Source organism: Podarcis bocagei (genome assembly GCF_964188305.1).
Source record: "Podarcis bocagei genome assembly, chromosome: 1".
Taxonomy (NCBI): Eukaryota; Metazoa; Chordata; class Lepidosauria; order Squamata; family Lacertidae; genus Podarcis; species Podarcis bocagei.
The window spans coordinates 140,631,177-140,655,341 of record NC_138125.1 but is presented as its reverse complement, the minus strand read 5'-3'; the positions used below and the strand labels follow the sequence as shown (position 1 = coordinate 140,655,341).

Below are 24,165 nucleotides of genomic sequence, written 5' to 3'. Positions count from 1 at the left end.
CCAGGCAGTGATGGCATCGTCCATATTAGGCCACCAGACGTAACTTTGAGCCAACGCCTTCATTTTGACAATTCCCGGGTGGCCAACGTGCAGAGCCTCCAGGACGCGCTGACGGAGTCCCTGGGGAATCACGACGCGGTCTCCCCACAGCAGACAGCCGCGATGAGCTGAGAGTTCATGTTGTCTGGTTACGAAGGGCTGGAACTCCGATGCAAAAGGCCCTTGTGGCCACCCCCTCCACACCCAGTTGAGCACCCGGCTGATGGTGCGATCCTGGGCAGACGCGGAGGCCACAGTGGCAGCCGATACAGGCGCTGCCGGAAGATCCTCAATCAGAAGGAGCGATGAAGCTGGAGCCGGGTCTTCCACAAATGCTGGAAGAGGGCAACGGCTGAGGGCGTCGGCATGGCCCATCGATTTCCCCGGGCGATGGATGAGCCGGTAGTGGTAGGCAGCCAGGAAAACAGTCCATCGCAGCATGCGTGGTGAGAGGACCGGTGGAGTTGGACGATCACCGGCGAGGAGGCCCAGGAGTGGCTTGTGGTCAGTGATGAGGTCAAAAGTCCTGCCATAGAGGTATTCATGGAACCTCTTCACTCCAGCCACAAGTGCCAATGCCTCCTTGTCGAGCTGGCTGTAATTCCGTTCCGTCGGAGATAGTGTCCTGGAAAAGTAGGCGAGCGGTGCTTCTCTTCCATCTGGAAAACGGTGACTAAGGACAGCACCGATGCCAAAAGGTGAGGCGTCGCAGGCAAGGACCAGCGGTCTGGATTCACTGTACTGTACCAGCACACTGTCTGAAGAAAGGAGAGCCTTGACCGCGTTGAAGGCCGCCGTCTCTCGATGACCCCAGGCCCAAGGCGTCTTAGTGCTAAGGAGTCGGTGAAGAGGCTCAGCCACTGTGGCTTTGTGGGGCAGGAACATGTTATAAAAGTTCAGCAGCCCCAGGAATGCCTGCAACTCCGTTTTGTCCTTCGGGGTGGGGGCCTGCTGGATAGCGCGGATCTTGGATGTGGTTGGATGAAGACCGGAGGCATCGATAAGATAGCCCAGGAACTCTACCTGTGGAACGGCAATCAGGCACTTCTCCCTCTTTACCTTGAGCCCGGCCTCCTGGAACCTGGTCAGCACGGCACGGAGGCGCTCGAACAGCTGCTGGTGTGATTCTGCAGACACCAAGACGTCATCAAAATATGGTACCACGCCCGGAAGGCCTTGCAGGAGACGCTCCATAAGGCTTTGGAAGATGCCAGGAGCCACACTCACCCGAACTGCAACCGGCGGCAACGGAATGCCCCCCGGTGGGTGACGATCGTCTGGGCTTCAGCAGTGGCATCATCGACTGGCAGTTGTTGATAGGCTTGGGCAAGGTCCAGCTTAGCGAAGACCTTACCCTCACCCAGGGAATGCAGCAGGTGTTGGACAACAGGAACCGGATAAGCGTGCTGCTGAAGTGCCTTGTTGATTGTGCACTTGTAGTCAGCGCAGATTCTCACCGACCCATCTGGCTTGACAGGCGTGACGATGGGGGTTTCCCACTTTGCGTGGTCAACGGGCTCCAAAACTCCTTGGGCGATCAGTTTGTCCAGTTGTTCGTCCACCTTAGCCTTGAGAGCAAAGGGAACCCGGCGTGGCTTAAGCTTGATGGGGGCGACTTGTGGATCAAGGCTAAAGGAGATGGGCGTACCAGTATATTGTCCCAAGGTGCCGTCAAAAACCTTGGCAAAGTCTTTGACCAGACCCTCAGTCTCTGCGTTAGAGATGCAGTTGATGCCGGTGACTTCCAGGCCGAGGGCATCAAACCAGTCTAGCCCTAGGAGGCTTGGCCGCTGACCTTCGACCACCACCAACCGGAGCAGGCCCGAAAAATCCTTGAAGGCGATCCGGAACCGGCCAACGCCTACCACGGGAATGTCGTTTCCCTGGTAGTCTCTCAGGTGTACGCGGTGAGAGTCGAGTTGCCTTTTGGATACTCTGGGTACCAGTCTTTTGATGGTGCTCCATGACACGACGGACAGGGCAGACCCGGTGTCGATCTCCATGTCACATGGAGCTCCTTCAATGAGCACCGTGACGTTCAGCTTGCGTCGCGTAGACGAGTCGGTTTGGCCAATCGTGGTTCCAGACGGGCAGCGGCAGTTGGTGAGAGCGAAACATCTTTCCTTGGCAGACTGGAGTGAAGACTTGAACTTGCGAGTCGATGAAGGGGGGGTGTCAGACGGAGCCGATCGGCAGACCTTAGCGATGTGGCCCCTTCTGGAACACCTCCTACAGATGGCGTCTCTGAATCGACACTTGGCACGGGAATGGTCGCCTCCGCAGCCAGCACATTCCGGTTGGCCCTTGGACTTCTGTTGGAGCTTCCGGCGCTCCCGCTTTGTCTGGTGCACGTCATCGTCTTCACTGGAGGATGCCTCATCACTGCTGGCCTCTTCATGATGCACCGGAACTGGCCCCCTAGCAAGACGCGGGCTGCTGGACTTGCGGATCTCCTGGGCGGAGCGTTCAGCAGCTTCTGAGGCCACAGCCTCCTCAATGGCTTTCTGTAGCGTGAGGTCTGGCTTGGCTAGGAGACGCCGTTGCAGATGGATGTCCCGGACCCCGCAGACGATTCGATCCATCAGGGCATCGTCTAAGTCTCGGAACTCACAGTGCATTGCAGCCTGTCGCAGGGTGGTGGCGTAGTTGTTGATTGACTCCCCCTCTGCCTGGTTCCGGTGGTAGAACGCATGGCGGGCAGCAATCTTGGACGGCTTTGGTGCGTAGTGGTTGCGGAGCTTCTCTTGGATCGTGTCCCATGGTGTTGCCTGGACTGCTTCAGGCGCAACCAATGCTCGGGCCGTCTCAAACACCTCAGGCCCACAGAGGCTGAGAAATAGGCCCCGCTTCCGATCCACTGATACTGCTGTCAGCTCGTTGGCTTGGAGGTAGCAGTCGAACCGAGCGAGGTAGGAGTCCCATGACTCAGAGGCTGGCGCAAACGGCGGTAGAGGCACAAGTGAAGCCATGATTCCGATGCCGGCGTGAAGGGCGATGGATGGAACACAGTGCTCTAGCCAGAACAGTCAGCTCTGAATTGGTTCTGCCCAGTGATTTCGCTCAGTGATTTCGCTCAGTGATTTCGCTCTGTGATTCAGCTCAGTTCAGAGGCTGGCCGCATCTGGCTGTGCTCTGATGTCCATCCATCCCACCTTCGTCGCCAGTATTAAGTAGTGGGTTGACATAGCAGCCGGCACAGCGATTTCTTCAAGTAGCTCTTTATTAAGACAAGCTGGAATAGAACTGACTGTGAACAGCTCAGCCGGCCTGTATTTATAGGCAGCCGGCTGTCAACATTGTAACCACAACAGCTCAGAGTTCCCGCCTAAACTAACTGCCGCGGACCTGAGTGAAAACTATCTACAGACCTGAGTGAAAACTATATACAGTATCCCCCTGTTGGCCCAGGGTGAAACTACACTACATAACAAATTATGCAGGCAGAAAGCCAAAAGGGGTGTGGGGCCTTTCCAGTATTTTGCGCTGCCTCTCACAAGTATGCCTACCTGCCTACTGGATCTATCTATATCTATATCTATATCTATATCTATATCTATATCTATATCTATATCTATATCTATATCTATATCTATATCTATATCTATATCTATATCTATCTATCATCTATCATCTATCTATCTATCTCTTTCTATCTATCTATCATCTATCATCATCTATCTATCTATCATCTGCCTTGGGTGTGTCCTCTATGCAATGAGATTTATTTTCCTTTGTTTTCCATTCTTGACCTTAACTTTTCATTTGGGTGAACTTTAATTAGAACAACTGGAAGAGCAACCATTTTTGTCTGTCCAATCTTATCCTGTTGTTCTTACAGGGTCCCTTTGAGAGTAAGAATTCCAAATCAGACCAACATATTATTTCTTTGCTTGTCCAAAGAGGCCATGGAATCAGCAAGCAGGATTCTCCCCCAGGACAGTACTACTAAGGGGCCCACAGTGTCTGCTTAACTTGAAACAATGTCATGAGGAGTATTGGCTGTTGAAATCAGATCACTATCACAGTCAAAATAAAGGAGGCTTTTTAAATGTTCAATATTCAGTGCCGACTGAAAGTCAGTGATGGAAATAACATAACCATGAAACACATCACCAATTGCACCTAGACATTTTGCAAGCTCTGGTTTTCCATACAGCTGCAATCACTCAATTTGGAACCGGGGGCGGGCGGGCTTTTTTTTTATTACCAAAGGTAACCTGATTTGCAGAAGGCTCATGTTTTGAGGAGAGAGGCAGTGGTTCACTATCTCCATGCAAAAATAGTCAATATTTTCCCTATTGCAATGGCTTGGCTTTGCCACCTGATTAATGAAGCAGCTGTAAAATTGTATTGACTGTTAATATCACTCTTATCACAAGCAAAGTGGTATTATCTCTCCCAGTTATCCGGACATTTTCCTCAAGAAGATAATGCAAACAGTTAAGATAACACTGAGGCCCGGGCTATCTGGTGTTGACCTCATTTTTTTATTGCACAATAATGGTCTATTTGTCCAATTAACAACTAGTCTTCCGAACTAAAGCAAAAATCCTTCTGGAACCATTTTTAATCACTGTAGAGGCAAAATCTAAGATAACACACACACCACTTGTAACTAATAATACATATTTAAAGCTAACAATGATGAAGCCAGGATCATACCACAGGGCAACATTAAGCACCAGTCAACATGAAAGGCTGACAACGCGTGCTGAATTCTAATGGACAGCCAGAACTAAGTTAGTAAGGTTTCAGCCAAATACTTGTCGCTTTTCATTTTGGAGTCAAGTGAGACATTTTGGTAGTTTTGGGTAAACAACTTACCAAGATAATGTGAATATCAGTCTTTGTCTGGTGCTGCTGATTTCATTTACATTTCTTGGATTAATCACATGATCACACCCAGTTAGGAATCGTTGTAATAAAGTGGCATGGCATCATGACGTAATGCCGCCAATGAGAGTTGGCTATATGATGGTGTCAGTGAGGGAAATTAATTATTATGCCTGCAGTCCTATGCATGGTTACTTAGAAGTAAGGCCCTTGTACTCAATAAGACTTAGTAGACAGTGCACATTGCAAGGAGCGTCAAAAATGTTAAAAAGGGAAGAGTTTTTTACATTGTTGAAAACTGAGCTGTTTTGCTTCAGATCTAGATGAATCAGTGTTTTAGAGATTTTCAAATCCTTGTTTTTGGTTATCATCTTTAAGGCCCTAGAAATGTGGCTGGTTTGTAAGTTATGCAGAATCTGAGATAATTTTGCTTCTCCAGGGGATTTCTTTTTGTTGATTTGTCCATCTTGGGAATATACCTGACAGATATTCAAAGTTCAGGGTGCTCTTACATGATGATAAAGCACCAGGAGCAATCAAACCTCCTGAGACCTCTGAGTATGTGCATTAGGACTCTTACGAATTTACACCAGCAAAAATCTGTTTGATGTCCTTAACCTAATATGCTCCCTTTTCTAAATTCTTGGCTCCTCACATTGAAACAACAATGATTAATGGCACATTGTTCTTTCTCAGGGACTCTTTACCAACACTACTTTACGTTTTGCTGCTGATTTCTGAGCCATTGAACTGAGGTATATTATCACACTCTTGTGCTCAATCTGTTATCATGAAAAAATCTAGAAAGTAATAACTTATCACTATAAAGTTCTCCTTTTTTAGAAAATAAAGTTTCAAAAATTGCTTAGCTGGCAAATTATATTTATATATACCCTATTTGATTGACTTTAATATCTAGACAGTTCTGCTTCAATCAGACATGTGCTGATTGACTGCTAACCTTGAACCATACAGCAACCTCATTGGAAGGCATTACGTATACACTGAAGAAAATAATACCTTGTATTATTAACACACATCCCATAAAACCTTCATTTATTATCAGCCTAACAGCAACCTGGCATATACATTACCATTTAGAAATTGAAATACCAACGTGTCTGCTCTGAATTGCTAATATAAGCTGGAGGCATGCAGAGAAAATTCCTAAATAATAGGAAGTTCTTTGATAGAGACTTTCCATTTCTTATTGTGAAGCATTGGCACTAATTGCTCAGTTCTGGGTAACAAATTCAGCCTTTAAAGCTGGATGTTCTTTGCCTGTTTCTTTTTTTACTATAGTGGAAAGGGATTGTTTGGTAATTATGCCTCTCATTTTATTAATTTTAAATATTTCCCTCTCTTTGAACTTTGGGAAACTTTGAGGCAGCAGAAAAATTCTAAGTTTGTAAGGAATGAGCAGGAGAATTCTAGCTTCAGCCCACACAGCAGTTACCAGGAGAATATTAGGAGCCAGAAATTTTGACAACAGAGACCAAAATGCCCGGGGACTTTTGCTTGCGTTCCTTGGGTGGGCCGTTGTTGTCCTCCATGTACCAGATATGTATAAACGTGACAGTCTGGATTCCACCCTTGCGAATAATTTTGCTTAAAAAGCCTGAGCTTTTTAGGTTCTTTTCTTTCCTGGTTTTTGTAGAGCCAATTGGGAGCAGTGACCACTGTGCTATTAATTAAAAACATATGTAAATGGCCAATTGCAACCATCATCATCATCCAACATGGTGTCTTGGGCTAACCAAGTCAGAATGATGCAGATGGATGGTCTGCCAGGGATCCAGGGAAGGGCTGGATGGGGAGGTTTCTGCCAGAATTGGGGCAGCCGGATAGGGAGGGTCCTGGAGGCAGTAATGCGACAGGGCTCCCCAGGAGGACTCCGTGGCTTGGCCTCCCTCCTAGCGCAGCCGCTGCTCCCCACCCTCTGCTACATTCTAATAGATAATGACTATGAAACATTGCTAGCCTCATCATCCACGAATTTGGCTTAACCATCACTGTATCTTGTGGTAGCAAATTCCAAAGTTTACCTATGCTCTGGGCAATGAAATACTTTCTTTTGTCTGTCCTAAGTCTTCTTGAATCGGTCTGGGTTTTAGTGTTCTTGGGTGGTCTAGATTTTCATGTTGCAAGGTGGTGGTGGGGATATTCTCCTTCTCTACACCATGCATGTTGTGAAAGGCATTTATCATATTCCCCACTTTATAAACTGAATGCAGGACTTCTATTTTTATTCTTCTGTGGGAAGAATAGCTTACCTGGGTTAAATATAGTTAAAGCAGAAAAAAGAACACTGCCTTGAACATTTCCTTGTCTTCCTGCAAAATATCTAAAAGCAGGTAACTTTCACTAGTAATCAGGTTTCTGGTTTCCTAGAGGCTGATTGCTCCAAGGCATTGCTACATCACATATTTAGCTTTTAGGAACATCCTCAAGCCTAGCATCTCCAGAAAGGACGAAAATTTCCATTGCACTCACAGTGACCTTTTCTGCCTGAAAGTCACAACTGTATCAACAACCTGGGGGAAATCTGCAAACTGAACTCCCAAGGTAAGTAACTGCTCCTGTAAGAGATCCGTGCCCCTAGGTTTGCCCGAGGGTTTGAGATTAAACCGACCAAACAGAATCATGCCACTTCCTACCAGTTGCAAAATGAGGTCCTCATTCTTTATAGAACCCCTCTGAAAATGTTCAGGATGACACCAACATGTCCCTAGGCGAAATTAGTTGTTTCACAGTGGAGAAGCCACTCTGGAAAAGCCTCTTATCACTGCACACACCTGGTGTGCTCTTAGCGCATAGAAGACAAAGTCTGGCAAGTGTTTTTGGCTAATCTTGTCAACATAGCGAGTAGTCTTATTGAAACTTTTGCATACTGATCACAGAGTTCTAACCATCATGGTCTTAAAGGCCTTACAAAATAAAACATGTCTGTTATTTTTCTGTACTTGGGGGTGGGGGTGGGGAGAAATCTGATGCCTGCATTCATCAAGCCAAGCCAAGCCTAGTTTTCTCTCTTTTTCCTCTGCAATCACTTTATCCATCAAACCCCCTTTGAGCTAACTTAATTTATTTCCTGCATGCTTGGCAGGAGTGGCAGCTGCAAGAGCACTGGTCAGTATTATTTATTATCTTTATGCATCACTAAACAAAACACTCTCCTTGGACATGAAAAGCTATTTCTAGGGATATTGGTGAGCCACAATACGTCTGGAGGAAGTCAAGAATCCCCTCGATCTTAATTATAAAACCATAAAAGAGACCAACTCCCTTTGCAGGCTCTTACCAGGAAACAAATGAGAATGGGAAATTTATTTCAAATCATAAATCCAAAAACCTTCAGTTTAATTTTTCCCAAGCTAACTTTCTCACCTAGCTAAGCAGAAGTGCCTTCTATTATTAGCTCCTGGCCCAATATTGGCTGACAAGCATCAGTCAAGCTGTCTTCACCTCAATGAGCTTGGGGACTCCCAAGGAACTCTACATATACAGACTTCTGCTAGCAACCCCTAATTATTTTCAAAGAGATAATGAAACATTTAAGTGCACAGAGGTTAGATTAAACTTGTAAGTGGATCAAAACCCTGGATAAAATTACAGCTTGTGCAACATCGCCTTTTAGAAATGCAAGACTGTTTCTTTTCTTTTTGCCTGATGAGATGTGTCAGACTTCATTGATTTCCTTCTCTACTAGTATCCTGGATAGTTTATTTTACTTTCTAATCAGGAGTGCACTTCATGGCATGTAGGATATCTCTGCTTTGATGATAAGCTATTGGCTTTTGGCAACAGCCTCATGGCTGGTTAGAAATTCATGACATCTCCAAGTCAATTGACTTACAATGTATTAGGAGAAGGGAGGAGGGCTGGGAGACTTCACAGAGCACAGAAATTAATGTTGTTTTGAAAAGTTCCCACACAGCCAATTGGTGGGTCTCTTAGTACCTGCCTTTTCTTTCACAGACACAACACTATGGTGCTTTATACCTTGATGTTTGTAAGGTGAATGACATTCACATTCCACCCACTGCTTCCCAAGTCTGCAAGTTTTTTAGGTTCCCTTATCTGCATCACCCATCATGGAGGCTATAAACCAGAGCAACCTCAAGGGCATGCACTGCAAGGGTAGAAAGATTGCTCCATTATATAACAGATACAAAACCATGGATGTTCAGCTAGCAGAGTTGCAGACACTCACAATCTGAGGTCACTGCTTAAGGGCCCTCCCCCATTTTAAGCTATGATTTCCTGACATTGGTTTTTCTCTCTTTCTCATTATTTCACTAAACAATCATATAACCAACAAAGGTTAGCCAAACTAATTAAAGCAAAGCAAAGCATATTGCAACAGATCTCACCTGCTTTCTGCATTTGTAAAACAGATTCTGTGGAAGACAATTGCAGAGTAGAAGTATGTGGTAAACACTGGACCAGCTTCAACTAATAAGCTGTGCTAGCACGAGCCAGTGCTGCACATCCCCCTCACACAATGGGGCTCCCCTCTCCCCCCCCCCCAATGTCTCCAATCAGCTCTAGGGTGATGGGAGAACCCCCAGAACAACATAAAGGAGAAGGAAGGAGGAGATCATTCCACCAGGCACACAGAAATGCTTGCATTGATGGGTAATCTGCTGAGTGCTACCCTGAATTCCACCCACTTTGTTTTGCTCTAGTAACCCCATTTTCTAGATACCTTATTTTGACAGTTCTTGCAATGCCCAAGCTGCTAAATCTTTGCTGAGTTCTTTATAAAACCTCAGTTGCATTGAAAAATGACTTTTTCTAAAACTGAGGTGCTAGATAGCTAAGCTCTAAGGTATTCAGGTGAAGCCTTTCAGGTGAAGTCAACCTCAGAATTTACAACCTCAGAGGAATGATGCAACTAATAATGGCAATATGATGCAATTATGAAATGCATTGAATAATAATAATAATAATAATAATAATAATAATAAATTTTATTTATATCCCGCCCTCCCCAGCCGAAGCCGGGCTCAGGGCGGCTAACAACAATAAAACAATACAAAAGTACAGCATAAACAACATTCTAAAATCATTCATTATAAAATTAATTAATTCAAGAACATAAGCTGAATGAAGGCAAGCCTTTACAGCAGTTACTCTAGTTTTAATTTAATCGTGAACCAAATTATGGATTTTTTGGATGCCTTTAGCTATCTGTTACAAGAGATCTTTGTAAAAAAAAGAATGGAACACAAAGGAAAGATGAGGACTGAAATAACTTTTGAGTGAGACGTATGAGAAATAGTATTTGCTGTGCTAGGGGGAAAGGTACCATTCAAACATAGGGATTTTTCTTTGCTACTGAATTCAATGTCCCCTGTTGAGAGAAATATAGGAGGGGGCTGGCCACATCATGTACTAGCATGATGCATTATGTCATTATAGTCATTATGGATACATTAGAAAGTTTTCAAGGGTACTGAAATGACAGCCCAGTTGCCAAATTGCCACGGCCTATTCTCCTTTAGCCGTACAGCATTTAAAAGGGGCCCAACTGGTCACAAAGCACTCCTTGGTTTCATTTTCTTTCTGCCACCATTAAAAGATTAAACAAAAAGCAATGGCTCCTACTGCTAATCTCTTTGTCTTCTGCAGAATAACAGGCATTCACTCTTGCATGTCTTTTGTGTTGTCGCTCTAATGGGCTAAAGTAAAATAGACATCTGTGCATACGAATCAGAATAAAACATTTGCAACAACACATGTTGTTTTACTCATTCCACATGTCAAAGAGAAATGTCATCTTATCAGTTGCAAGGGTAAAGTTCCAGAGCTTGTATCACAGAGCTGAGAAAGGTTCAGAAAAGGGCAACCAAAATGGTCAAGGAGATGGAGCAAATCCCCTGCCAAGAAAGATCCAGGGGTTTTATTGTGATCTACAGGTCTGCAAGATATTCTGGGTTGTCCCCCCCCCCTGTAACCTGAAATCCACCAATCAGCATCAAATGCAAACTAGTGGAAGGCAGAGACAGATGCAAAATGGTGGCGCCAATTACCTCCTGCAACCACCAGGCCATACACTATGATGAACTGCATATGCAAGTGCAAATCCACATCTATGTTACTACAGATCAGAGGTTGCAACACAAAACTCTCAAACTGGTCAGCTGAACAAATGAAGGGCAACCAGTTAATTTAAACCAATAGCTTACAGGAGAGGAACACTGAAGCTGAGAGAGAAGAGATTAGCACAAAGCCAGCCACAGCAGAGAACAGGTTATTGCTGATTCCCTTCAAAAACAGCATTCAAGGACAAAGCATCAATTCTTTCCAGTCATGCTGGGATGCAGACTACCCCACCCCATCCCACCCTAAATCAAATGTGAATCATGAAAGAATTTTTTACCAGATAATATTCAATCTACCCATGTCCTCACTTGTGTGGAAGGAAGGCATGCCTGTTTCAGGATTGTATGCCCCTGTCTACTCCCAAGACATCGTAACTCCCTTCCAGCTGCCATCACAGAACTTGAGAAATATTGCACCAAACAATTAATTCTATCTCAGGTAGTCAATAAAATTTGAAGATCACCCCCCCCCCCAAAGTTGTCTAAATGTAGTTTTATCAAGTGATTTGCTTTTAAACGCTGCCCCTACCACAATCCCCTAAAGCAAACATTCTTGTCCCACAAAAGCCACCTTGTAAAAAAGGTGTGTGACCCACACACTCCCAGTACACAATAGTCCTGAGGAATATGGTATTCTAGATGGTGTGGACTGCAGTACGGCTGCTGCAGTTCACGCTGAGAGCGGGCAGAAGGCAGACCGAGATCTAGTGGTAGATCTCTAGGTGATTGGTAAAGGGTTAGCACAATTCCTAATCAATTAAGAGTAGCAGATTCCATTCCTCTTCTAATCCCGATACAGGGATTAATCCCCCAGCCCACAGATCCTCATATGCAGGAGCAGCCCGTATGTACCTGGCTGTGTGTCGGGTTCTTTGCTGCTCATCTCTGCAGCACACACTTGGCACTGTGTTGTTTCAGAGTTCGAAAGATAAAGCAACAAGGTGAGCCAGAGTTCAGTGAGCTTGAGGAACACTGAGTTGGTACCATATTTAGGTGGACTCTCGGTGCCTACTGAGTGCAGAGAGTTTGGCCACCAAATCCATGCAAGTTTGGTTCTTCCAGGGCAATTCTCTCTGGGCATCATAAGAGTGTGTTAATTGGAAGAAGTAGTTGCCATTGTGAAGCTAAACCACAAATAATGTGTGTGAACATGCATCGCTGGAACAGGGTATCCACTACTTACATCCATGAACTCCACATTGGCTTTGGGGCCAGTTGTCTCATTCAGGATTTTAATGGCCACAGGAATCTTCACACTCTCTCCCTCAGGAACCCAAACACCCTAAGATGTTGAAAAAGTGAAGAAAACCGTAACTCCAAATTAGCTACTTACAAAGCATTTGTCAAAAAGAAATCAACTGAACCTTGTTATTTGCCACACGCCTAAGTTGATCTTAGTACTTTGAGGTAAATGATCCTTTGAGTCCAATTTACATTTTCTAACTGAAATACCTTGCAGAATACTGAGCAGCCCAATTCTGAGAACTGAACACAGCAGTTGAACACAGGATCTGGGCACTGAGTTCTAAGTTGCATGTATAATCAAAAGGCATTTTATCTTCATATTTCAGGAACCCCTTGAACACACTACTATCCTGTTGCCCTGATAGGCTGAAGGTTTCACCAGATACACACAGTAGATGAACTAAGTCCATCAAAGGCACATACCTTATACACAGTTCCAAAGGCCCCAGATCCAAGGACTTTGACACGTTTTAGCTCTGTTTCTTTCAGAATGCGGAGCTGTGCCTGGTTGGGGGCTGTGCCACTAGGGGTCAAGGGTTCCACCAGCTGCAAAATGAAACTGGTGTTTAGTGAATACTGGATGCAAAAGTGGGAAACAGTGAAAAATGACAAGTCCCTATGCTAATTTCAATGATTTGTTCCTTAAAATCAAGTTTCCATTGTAGTTTTTAATTATTTAACATAATAGGTTTCCCTCTTAATTATTAATAAAACCTTTAAGAGGTTTCCAAAGACTATAAAGTATTCATTAACAATGTTAATAAAAGTTAAATACAAGTTGTGTTGTGTTTTGTTTTGTTTTTTAAAAAATGACACTATAAATAAAAGCAACAGTTAAAAATATGCTATACAGTGGTACCTCGGGTTAAGTACTTAATTCATTCCGGAGGTCCGTACTTAACCTGAAACTGTTCTTAACCTGAAGCACCACTTTAGCTAATTGGGCCTCCTGCTGCTGCCCCGCCGCCGGAGCACAATTTCTGTTCTCATCCTGAAGCAAAGTTCTTAACCTGAAGCACTATTTCTGGGTTAGTGGAGTCTGTAACCTGAAGTGTATGTAACCTGAAGCGTATGTAACCCGAGGTACCACTGTACTGGAGAATTTTGTGGAATCACAAAATGCTTTTGCGTTTTGCCTTCTCATGATGGCACTGAATCATCAATGTTTTGTGTTTGGCATGACCCAACCAATGATAAATGCACTATGCCAAATAGTAGAGACAGAAGCATGTGTTTATGTTTTCCACTGAATAAATGGATTTGATAGTTTGTTAATTCAAGCTGGATTGATAGTGATGAGAGAGACAGAACTTGAATGTAAGACTTCATAAAATGTACAGTGATGTTCTTGAACATCAATTTTAATTGTGATATATATCACAATGTTATCTGAACCACAGGATTTAACTGAACTCAGGCTGCAACCGTATACATACTAACCTGGCAGTAAGTCTCATGGAACTCAGTGGGACTTCTGACTAGACATGTATAGAAGTGCGCCAGGGTACCAACTTGAATAAAATATTGGGGGGCGGGTAATCTGCACCCCACATAATCACACGTCATGGTGCACACACATCATTTGAATGGAAACGCCTATCAACTTTTGTTTTGGGGGGGAACGACTCCCTAAAATATTTTATGGGGGGGGGGGGGACAAAGGGACCTTGGCTGCTATGAATTGTGCTTAGTGTTTAGTTTGCTTGTTTTTAAAGCCAGATCCCTGCAATAATCTGAGACATAATCTACACCCCATGACATTCAATGGCAAATCTTCCATTGAGTACATGCATCCTACATTAACCGACACTTCAAAAAAGAAAGGGAAGGAAAGAAGGACGGGATAAATTAGGGTTCAGTCCTAAAGCCAGACCACCAAGATGAGTGGAGTTAGGATCCAGCAGATTTCCAGCTGAGCCTGCCCCCCCCCCCCGTGTTCTGTGGGAGCGGGAGGGCTTGGGCTGGCCACATGAGCCGGCAATCCAGCACAAATTAAGGCGACAAAAAAGTCAATGTAACTCAAATACCATTTTAAGGGCTTGTTTCCCCCCATCTGCCAGGCTTAGGCCATCTCAGGCTGCAGCAGACCCACTGGTGTGGAAGAACTCTGCATTCTCAAACTGAAATGGTGTCACTTGTTGTTATGGCTGAGCTTGTGTTTCTATCAAAATACCCATCATGACAGATTACATAAAATGTTGTTTTAAAATACGTCAATCCATCAAATAAGCTGTAGGTTCCCATTCCAACTTGGTGTTATCCTGATACTTATCTCTGCAAGGATTATAAGAGATTGTGTTTATTAAGACTGCTCAAATGAATAAGCATTTCAATGTACAGGTAAGATTAAGGCCTTGGAAACATTTAGCTACCTGAGTACTCTGCCCAGAATGCTCTAAGAAATTTAGCTAGTTTCTTTCTTTTTATCACCATCAAGTACCGGTAAGTGGTAAGTGTTGTCGTCATCCATAGGTAAAAGGTAGGTGAAACACGGTATTTGTCAGTATGACATCATGTGCTATTCAAAATGTTATGTTCCGGATATATTTATTTATTTATAAAACCACACATACCCCACCTTTCAGTCTTAAAAAATGCCCCTAAGGAAACTTCAAATTATAATTGTAATTGTAATTACTCAAAGAAAACAATAAAAAACCAATAGCAACAGCCATCGACCTGGGCCCCTCCAGATGTTTTGGGCTACAACTTTCATCAGCACCTGGGGCTGGCTGTAGTCCAAAACATCTGGAGGACATGAAGTTGGCAAAGGTGCCCAAGAACATAAACAGAAAGCCATTATAAACAGTCAGCACCTTAATATTTAATTGATCCACCTCCCTTTAGTCTGCTTTAAAGGTAATGTTCACTCCAAGCTTTTTTCAAAAGAAAGGGGATTTTGGGGGAGGTTGGATTATTTTTCACAATTACATAGTGCTGGAGACCCTAATTTAATGCACATGCCCCCACAAATGCTCTTCCATGTGCTATGAGTTGTAATCCAACAAACCATGTGAATGGAATTCAGTCAGAAGATCGTCAATTGATTAGAACTATACAGTGCGCTTTTGATTGGAAATATATATTTCTGTAAAAATAAATGGGAAAAGACTAGCCTCTAAACACTGACAAATAGCCTGTCTTCTTTCAGGATAAGGAAAAATAATTAAGGGCTACTCTTGTTCAAATTGGGTTGAAACCACTGCAGTGTTTCAAAGTGTCTGTTTGCAAGGCTAAGTGCTCTGTGCATTGCCATGTGAGCTCCATTATCATGCCTCTGTGAACATTGCGGACTACTTAATTAGTTGTATATAGACTACGCTGTGCAGGCAAAAATTATCGGGAACTGGGAATTACTTTATTAATCTAGAACAAAAACAAATAGCAAAGAACAAAGCCATAGACATAAGCCTGACACCATAATTTTTACACTCTGCTTCCCTTAATTAACTTTCAAGCAGCCAGATGTATGCCAAACACTAAAAATAGGTGTAAGGAAGAGGACGTTATACATTATATGTACAAATTCTGATTAAAAATATAGTAGTTACAGTATCCAAATATACTCATACTCATCTAATTAATTCTTGTTATTATTTGCTATCATATTAAGGACATATAAATATATTTAAAAGAACTAGTTAAATATGCAAGTTTAAAACCCTATTGGCCATCTTATATTTTGGATACTTAAGATGTTCTACACATCTGACGACATCTCCAAATTTTGAAGTTATGATGCTGCAATATTGTACCCACTTACCTGGGGGGGGGGCTCGATCCCGTTGGATTCCAGTCTACTGGAAGCAGTGTAAAGCCATCATAACTAGAAGTCTTTGACAGTTTTAGCCTCCATAAAGGTATCTGATTTGTTTTTTCCCATTCCTTTCCTTTTTTTTTTTTTTGATGAAAGGAAATCTGTCCCCTTATTTCTTTACATCCCTGTTTACAAAAGTGGAGCTTTCAAAAGTCTCTGATTTTAACAATAAAAAATGCTTCAAGGTGCCTCTTATATCTCTCATCAAACTTGTATTCAGTGTTCTTTCTTCTAGAAAAGTAAGTGCTGAAACTCACCATGAAGGCCTCCCTTGTTCTCTTAAAATGGCAATGGTGCCCACCTGAGAGGTGCCATAAATGAGTTCCAGTGAGTTCCGGTTGAAAAAAGCCCTGCTTGTACTATTGTATTATCCAGCAAGATTTTAATAATGTTAACTGAAAGACGATGCAGTGTGCTACCCTTCACTGCCACTGCCACCAGTGCTAGCTGTGACAGCTGTGCTGCCTGGGGTACCTGGAGCTGGTTGTAGTGCAAAATATCTAGAAGGCACCAGGTTGGCAAAAGTTGTTTGATAATGACTTCCAAGTATTTTATCCAGTTAATTTTCACTGTGTCCAAACTAATCCCATTTTTCAGGCATCAAAATTTGACTCAAAATATGTGTGCACAGATAACTATAATAGATCAGATCATCCATTCTCCTTATATTGTATAATCAGTTGCACAGTGGAGAGAATCTGAAGCCTTAGCACAATCTAGGATGTTGCAAAATGATCGCTGCATCATTAGTATTTCCTACAACACTTGCTTCGTGTAGCAAAGCAAACAAAGAAAACGGCCCTTAAGGCGAGAGCAGTGGAGCCAAAATACCTTGCTCAGCTGGCAGACAGCCTCTAGAAATCAGAAGCCAAATGTTAAAGGTTTGAGAGTGTGGCACTATAACCAAACTGAGTGCTTCTAGGGTTATAGAGGAATATTAAACCTAGAGGGATATTCTCTCCTATTCATTCAAAATAACACATAGGGCATCCTTAAAGCCATTTCAAAATTAGAATGCTTAAAAGCCAAACAATATGATTTCTTTAAAAATAAAACAGCAAGACCAGTTTCTTCTGAACTGGTTACTTATGGCATGGTTATAAACCAGTCAAATCAAGGGTGGATCAATTAATTAGTTTTAAGTGAGAGAAAACAATAGAATTACAACTTCATCAAGGAATTTGCTTTATACTGATCTGCTATGAAATTAAAGCTTGTCTTCATCTAAGCCTAACACTGCTGAGAAGAAATAGATTTCTGTTCCACTTGTAACTGCAAAGTAAAGCTGGATTTCTAAAGGCCAGCAGTTCAGATAAAGCAGAATCAAATCATGTTGGCAGTGTTTTGCTCATATACAGCATAGTCCTATACACTCTGAAAAACTTGTTAAACGGCTTAAAATAGCCAACTGAATGTTTTGAGCTTGGACTGAAACAAGCAGTTTCTAAGCAAGAGCAATGCATCTTGGGAGCCTGCACACCTTAAATGTCAGGGGGCCTTAGGAAGAAAACTTTTATTCACAGCCCATCATTAAACAAAAAAGCTTTCAGATAACTTCAGCAACCTCTTCTCCAGCTCCCACCAACTAGGGCTGGCAATCTGCACTTTTAAGGGTCGCATAAAACATGGATTCACCAGGTGCAACTTTTTCCACCACAGAGATGCAGTGACAAGACAAGCAGCAGCTGGCAACATTTTCTCATACTCTCATGCAGTGGACAAACATATGGAGTCAATTTCCCCCCAAATTAAATTTATCTGGTCTTCTTCAGCTTCACAGTCCTGAAATTTTGAGATGAGCACTCTTGATTGCAACCCATTTCAAGACCTATCATCATGGATACCCAATGATAACCGTCCTCAAAAATAAATATTTTTTTGTGGAAAATGGGTAAGGATAATACATGGTTTAATCTCAAACTAATTTAAGGTAGTGGGGGAGAAGCTCATACTGGGGGAAATGCTGTGAATCGTACTCTTCTAGGAAAAGGCATTCAAGAACTCAGTACTAACTGGGGGCCAAATTTGAAGAGGGCCCCAAGTGTTTAGGTACAATTGGAGAGAGGTTTTCATTAAAAGTTCAGCAACCTGTTTGGGACAATTGTGGAGGGAATACACCCACACATACACACACTAATTCTACATAGTCAACATAATAGTACCCCATTATCAGTAGACATATTTGGATGGGAAGAATTTCATGAACAACTCTTTATAGGAGAATAAAAACAATTTGGACAAAGCTGGACAGAAATGTCTTTGTATGTATCTAGTGCTTCTTTGAGGAAGAAAGAAAAACTCTTCACCTCAGTCTCCAAGAACCTTCGCAAAGCCCTCTTTTTTTTGATGCTCTTGCGCCTCACATAAACTGCAAACGTCAAGCCCAGAATGACGATGATGAAGAGTCCTCCAATCACTCCGGCAGCTATCAGGGGCGTTCTGTGAATCAGGAGCCAACAGTTAACTGTGAGTCACAGGAGCAGGTTTGTGTGCATGCTTACAAATTAAATTTTGTGAAGTGTAAGGATTTGTGAAGTTAGTATTGCAACATTTCAAATCACACAAAAACACAGTACGATTTGTGACAAAGTTTTTTTTCTTTATCACATTCTGTTCTGTTGTTGTTTTTTAAGCAGGCCATCATGCATGTTTGATGGGGAAGGAGGGCCCTGTGTAGAGAAGAGGCAGACAATTACCATGTGTTTTGATGACAAATGAAAACACTGAATGGAGAAACAAAGATTCACAGTGCAAGGGCTCCTCTCTGACATAAAATGCCAAACAGAGATGCTCCACAATACTTGCACGAAGAAACTGCTACCCTAGGTAGAACCATGGGACAGGGTATTGCCAGAGGCCAGGCCAGCCCACCCATGAGGCAAGGGGCAGCAGATCTGGCCTCCAAGGAACGCATTGCCCACTGCTGCTTCTGCCACTGTGGCCACAACAGCTATGGCATGCTCTTCGGAGGCTGGATCTGCCTCCTCCTTGGCAGCCTGCCCCTGATTCACTGCTACAGCAGCTGCTCAGTGAACAGGAGGCACTGCAGGTCTCTCCGCACTCCTAGGGAACAAATGTCAGGGGCTACTCTCTAGAGTCTCCTGGTCTCTGCATTCACCTGGTATGATTCAGAGCAGGTCCTTTTCTTCCCCATGACAGCCTTTGATTCCCACTTCCCCCCTTGTCCTTGATAGAGATATTCACTCACCCCTCCTTCCCCGGAGAGGGTCGCCATGTTGTGGTTCACCTTAGGTGCCAAAATGTCTTGGGCCAGCTCTGGCCAAATGTAGTAATTCACACAAAAAATGGGTTTTCCCCACAGAAGTAAAGACTGTGCCTTGCAATTCCATGCAGCCTACTACTGTGAGCAGTTATTTTTGCAACTCGGGCATTGAGCATATTACTAGAAGTCATATCTAGTCATAAGAAGTTGAAAGTGGACTGTGCTCACACCAGATTCTCATTCCATTTGGGGACATTGTTTAGTCCTGCTCAAATTGTCTGGAAAATGTTTGAAATTTGATTCTGGCAACAATACACTGACATTTTTAAGGGATAATAAACCTATCTAGTCCAGCTTCCTATGCAAAAGCAAGATCCTCTAAAGATCCTTCAGCTTATCTTAGCTGAACCATGTTATATTGTTAGGAAGATGAATGAAAGGTCAAGAAATTAGGGATCAGTTGCAATTTCAACAATTCCTCAAAATGAATTGTGACCTATTCAATACAATTTTGTCAAATCTCTCTGAGAAAATGTCAAGGTAGGAGTCTCATGGATGCCATTTGGGTAATATTATGAGAACTGTGTTTAAGTAGCAATATTTATATAATACATTATACAAACACAGAGGTTTCCAATATTTATAACATTTGTCCTTGCAACCATCCTATGAGGTAGGCCACTATTTTTCCAACATCAGGTAGGCAAATGGGCTAGTTTTGGAAAACTGCAAATCTACGCAGAAAAATTATGGCTGAGAAGCTGCACCTAGCATTTTTCCCTTTGACACTTATCTGTCATTATTATTTTACATTATGCTTCTCCAAATGAAAATGAAAATTAAACACAGTTGAGTCCCATTAGTTTCAACTGGATTTAGGTATCTTTAACTTGCACCCACTGAATTTAACAAATTGATTAAATAAGCCTAGCTATAAAGTGTTTTTTGCATGGATGTGTGCGTGTGCGCAAGGCCCCACAAGGACTTGTCACCTCTTCACAGTCCATCCATTTCTGTGTGAGAGGAAACTGGAGTAACGTGGTGTGTAGGGCTGTAGGGAAAAGGGGAAATCAGAGGAGCTTTGTGTGTGCAGATAAAAGACACAACCCATAAGAAGGAGAATCCTAGAACTAGTGGAAGATGACTGCTTACCACCTAATGGCAGACCCTCCAAGTGTCCCTATTTTCCAAGGAGAGTTCCAGATTTACAGACATTGTCCCGGTTTCTGATTTGGTCCCAGAATGTCCCTCTTTTCCTTAGGACGTCCCTATTTTCACTGGAGAAATGTTGCAGGGTATGGTGTTATGCAACCCCCCGAACCAAGGAGATAAGTTATTATACAACTTTTAGAAGACATCTGAAGACAGCCCTGTATAGGGAATTTTTTTTTTAAAAAAATGTTTAATGTCTTGTAATGTTATTTTTTTATATATATCTTGGAAACCGCCCAGAGTGGCTGGGCAAATCCAATCAGATGGGAGGGGTATAAACAATAAAATAATTATAATTATTATAATAATTTTCATCGGATAAATTTTGGAAGGTATGCAATGGTGAAACTTGATGTAAGGAGGTAAAAACATGCCTTCTACCCATTACATGCTGCTTCTCAATTTGGTGTCTATATGTTCTCATAAATGCTAAAGACAGATCCAAATGACTGCTGTCCTTTTTCATTTTCAAAGGAATAGGAGCGGCTGCTTCTTTGACCCCGAGTGCATTGACAACACCTGAGATCTTTTGCACTGGGCACCAACTTACTTAATTAGCCCCTAGCCTTCTATATAGGTTGCTGGCTCTAGCATTTCCCTGACATAATATCCATCTGGTGTTTGTTACAATCAATAGGTCACGTGCCTATCTGCACTTGTGAAATGAACCTGAAAACACTAGAAAAAAAGTTAATACTGATTGCAGAAAAATGTATTTCTAAGGTGACTTTTCTTTACTTGTACAAGTGATAGAGGCCAGCAGCTGGCCCATAACATATGCTCCTTCCAGTGTCACTAATAATGTTTAATGTCTTAAGATGCTGAGCAAAGTCTGTGTGGGATGAGTTAATTAGTCCAGTCCTTCCGTGGTGCATTTTTTAAATAGCCATGTTGACCTTGTGCACGAAAGGCCACAAAAAGTAACCTGACATTATGACATTTGTAAGCACAAACTATCATAGTCTCATTATCATGGTATAATGTGCTTCTAAGCTGAATAAAATCAGGCCTATACAAGTTAAGGACAAAGACTTTCCACTTAGTTTTTTAAATATACAGTAGTACTAAGGCCAACATAAGTATTACTATTTACACTGAGCAGACAGAGTGGTCTGAGGGTATCTGATGGAGACAAACATATTCAAGGTTGGCCAACCAGAGAAATTAACACACACTTTAAACGTTATATTTGCAGCTGTATAGCTGAGTCCCTGATTAGCACGTTAAACAACAGCTGCTCCTATTCTAGACAAAGAGAGCAAGAGGCAAGTGAAGCCTTGCAGTTTGTAACAGGCTCTTATTCCAAGGACTAATAATTCCCAAGCTCCTGTTGTTCCCCCCTCATTCCTGCACAGGCAGGAGGAGCCAACTGGGTGTGGCATCCAGTTGGTACCAGAAAGTAGGAACAAAAGACATAATAAATCCGGGATACTGATCTACCAGGGGCAGTGGGAGTTAGTGGTCAAGACAACATTTTGAGGTCCCAGTTATATATCTGGACTCCAGAGTGAACAGGAAAAAATGATACTAGAACCCATGATAGGAAACAGTGGCTAAAAGACATCTGTCACTTGGGTTTAATGAATCCCTATTTCTGCCATATTACGATACTAGAAATGGAAGGAGCTTAAATAAAGGGACCCAAAGAAGGTGAAGGACAAAAGTCAACCAACCAGCTTTCCAGGACAGGCAAGGCCTTTTGGGGAGATAAGGAAGCCCATGTTGCAAATTTATCACAAAGCCCATTGTGGGGCTTGAGGTATCTTCCCATAGACTGACTTCCTCTGCTGCTGCCAACCACAGACACTCCTAAGGCCCGCTGTGACCCCCTTGCCCATGTCTTCCTGCGAGGAATATAGGGTCCTTCCTTGGCATGGTGGACAAGGCAGCCCTAGAGAGTGCTTGCCTCACTTGTACTTTTGCAGCTGTTTAACTGCTTAGACAGGTGCATTCCAGGACCAGCTCACCCACTAGACCTCATTCGGAGGAAAGACTGTTCCTCAGACCACAGTGTAGGTGACCCAGCCCTTCAGGGACAGTGCCTCCACTTCCTGCAGCTGCAACGTGATGGCAGCACTCCTAGACCCCTAGGTTGGGAATAGCAGCTAGTTGACTGCTGGGGGCAACTGCATCCACCACCACAGAAGCAACTAGCCAGCCAGTGTAACAGTGGTGAGTAGCTTTATGGGCAAATGGATTCTGGAGGAGTTCTGAAAGGGGGTCACTGATCCGTCGCTCCTCAACACCTGCCAGCTGATGCAAACATCTCACCTTGGCTCAAGGATGGGTCAGCCCTGGCTGGAAGTCTATTGCTAGAGCTAGGCAGATCTGTCCCAATATGAAGCCAGGACAGGGAATCACTTGGGAAAAAGAAAGCAGGTGCACCGAGCTCTTTGGAGGAATAATGGGGTACAATAATAATTAATAAAACAACATAATATTTCTTACTTGCTGGCATTAAGGAAGTCACGAATGGACAACTTTAAATAAATGTTTTGACTCCTTAACTAGGAGTGATAAACAGTGAGCTGGCACTTATCTAGAAGAGATCAAGAGTGTACGTTTATTTAAACAGTATGCAATATTTTCCTTTCCTCTGTAACATCTGCTATTCAGTCCTGTACAGGCACACACACCAAATCAAGATGAAAGTTCAAAGTTAATATTGCAAAGGTGCATGAGGTGGCTCAACAGGGGAGCATGTATCAACTCTGTAGCCATTTCAAAACATCAAAAACATCTACTGTCCCTATGGTACTGTCAGAATCAGGATTTGGAGCTTAATTACTTATATATATTATTACTAAGTGTTTTAAGGTGTAGAGAAGAGAACAGGAAGAGACACTGTGAAGGAAAACCAGGGGAGAGAACATCTGTTATCCTATCTTCTTTATTAAAATAGGTAATATAATATGTGAGTAGGCTGAGCATTGAAGCCCTTGTTGCTACAGAATTTATGAAAATAAATTAGTAATCTTTATTCGTGTTTCTACATAGTTTCCTGTGAAAATACCTAAGTGACATTTTCATAAAACTCCTTCTGCAAAGGAGGGTTTAATTATGTTGTATACTGCCTAGGTATCTGATTCACACAGATTTTATCAGTCCCTGTTTGAACTTGAGCATCTTTCACATCAGTCAGCTAATGACACAGAGAGGCATTGAGTTGGACCATGTAATGAGGTGTATGCAGAGAGTTCTATGTGCCTTAACAAGGTGCCTTCTCAGTCCCTCCCTCCCCCTGCCCTCCGGTAATACTGCACCCACAATTAGACAACTTTAAAATGCCTTACCCATCACTAAATATAAAAATATACAGACTAAGAAAGCACAAAGACAACCACATCTTCCCATATCTCCCCATAACAAATTAAGGTGACCTTTGTGCTTTCTTAGTCTCAGTGTTATAGTTGTTAGCCAGTCTAAGACATTTTGAATACTTCTGAATGTCTGAATGTCACAAAACCCAGAAGCATTGCTGCTTTGTTTTGTTTTGTTTTTTGCTGCTGCTGCTGCTGTTGCTGCTGCTGCTGCTGCTGCTGGGAGATATATATGGGTAGTATCCAACTAACATCAACACTAAGATTTCTGCACAATGGGACTTTCATCCCTCTACTCCCCTATGCACACCCTTCAACCTCCCCAAATCTGCTCCAGAGGGTTGGGGGAACCCCTAGAACAGATTTGGG

At 42.9% G+C, this 24,165-nt stretch overlaps 1 protein-coding gene across 5 annotated transcripts in view; it reads right to left on the bottom strand.

The window, feature by feature from the left end:
• ERBB4 (erb-b2 receptor tyrosine kinase 4) overlaps positions 1–24,165 on the bottom strand; it is an 833,408-nt gene that overhangs the window by 119,664 nt on the left and 689,579 nt on the right. For all 5 annotated transcript variants that reach the window (XM_081196711.1, XM_081196710.1, XM_081196712.1 and 2 more), the window contains exons 17-19: positions 18,348–18,480; positions 12,648–12,770; positions 12,163–12,261 (exon numbers count right to left, since the gene is read on the bottom strand). In XM_081196711.1, the coding sequence (XP_081052837.1) occupies positions 12,163–12,261; positions 12,648–12,770; positions 18,348–18,480 (355 nt within the window). The remainder of the gene's footprint in view (positions 1–12,162; positions 12,262–12,647; positions 12,771–18,347; positions 18,481–24,165) is intronic.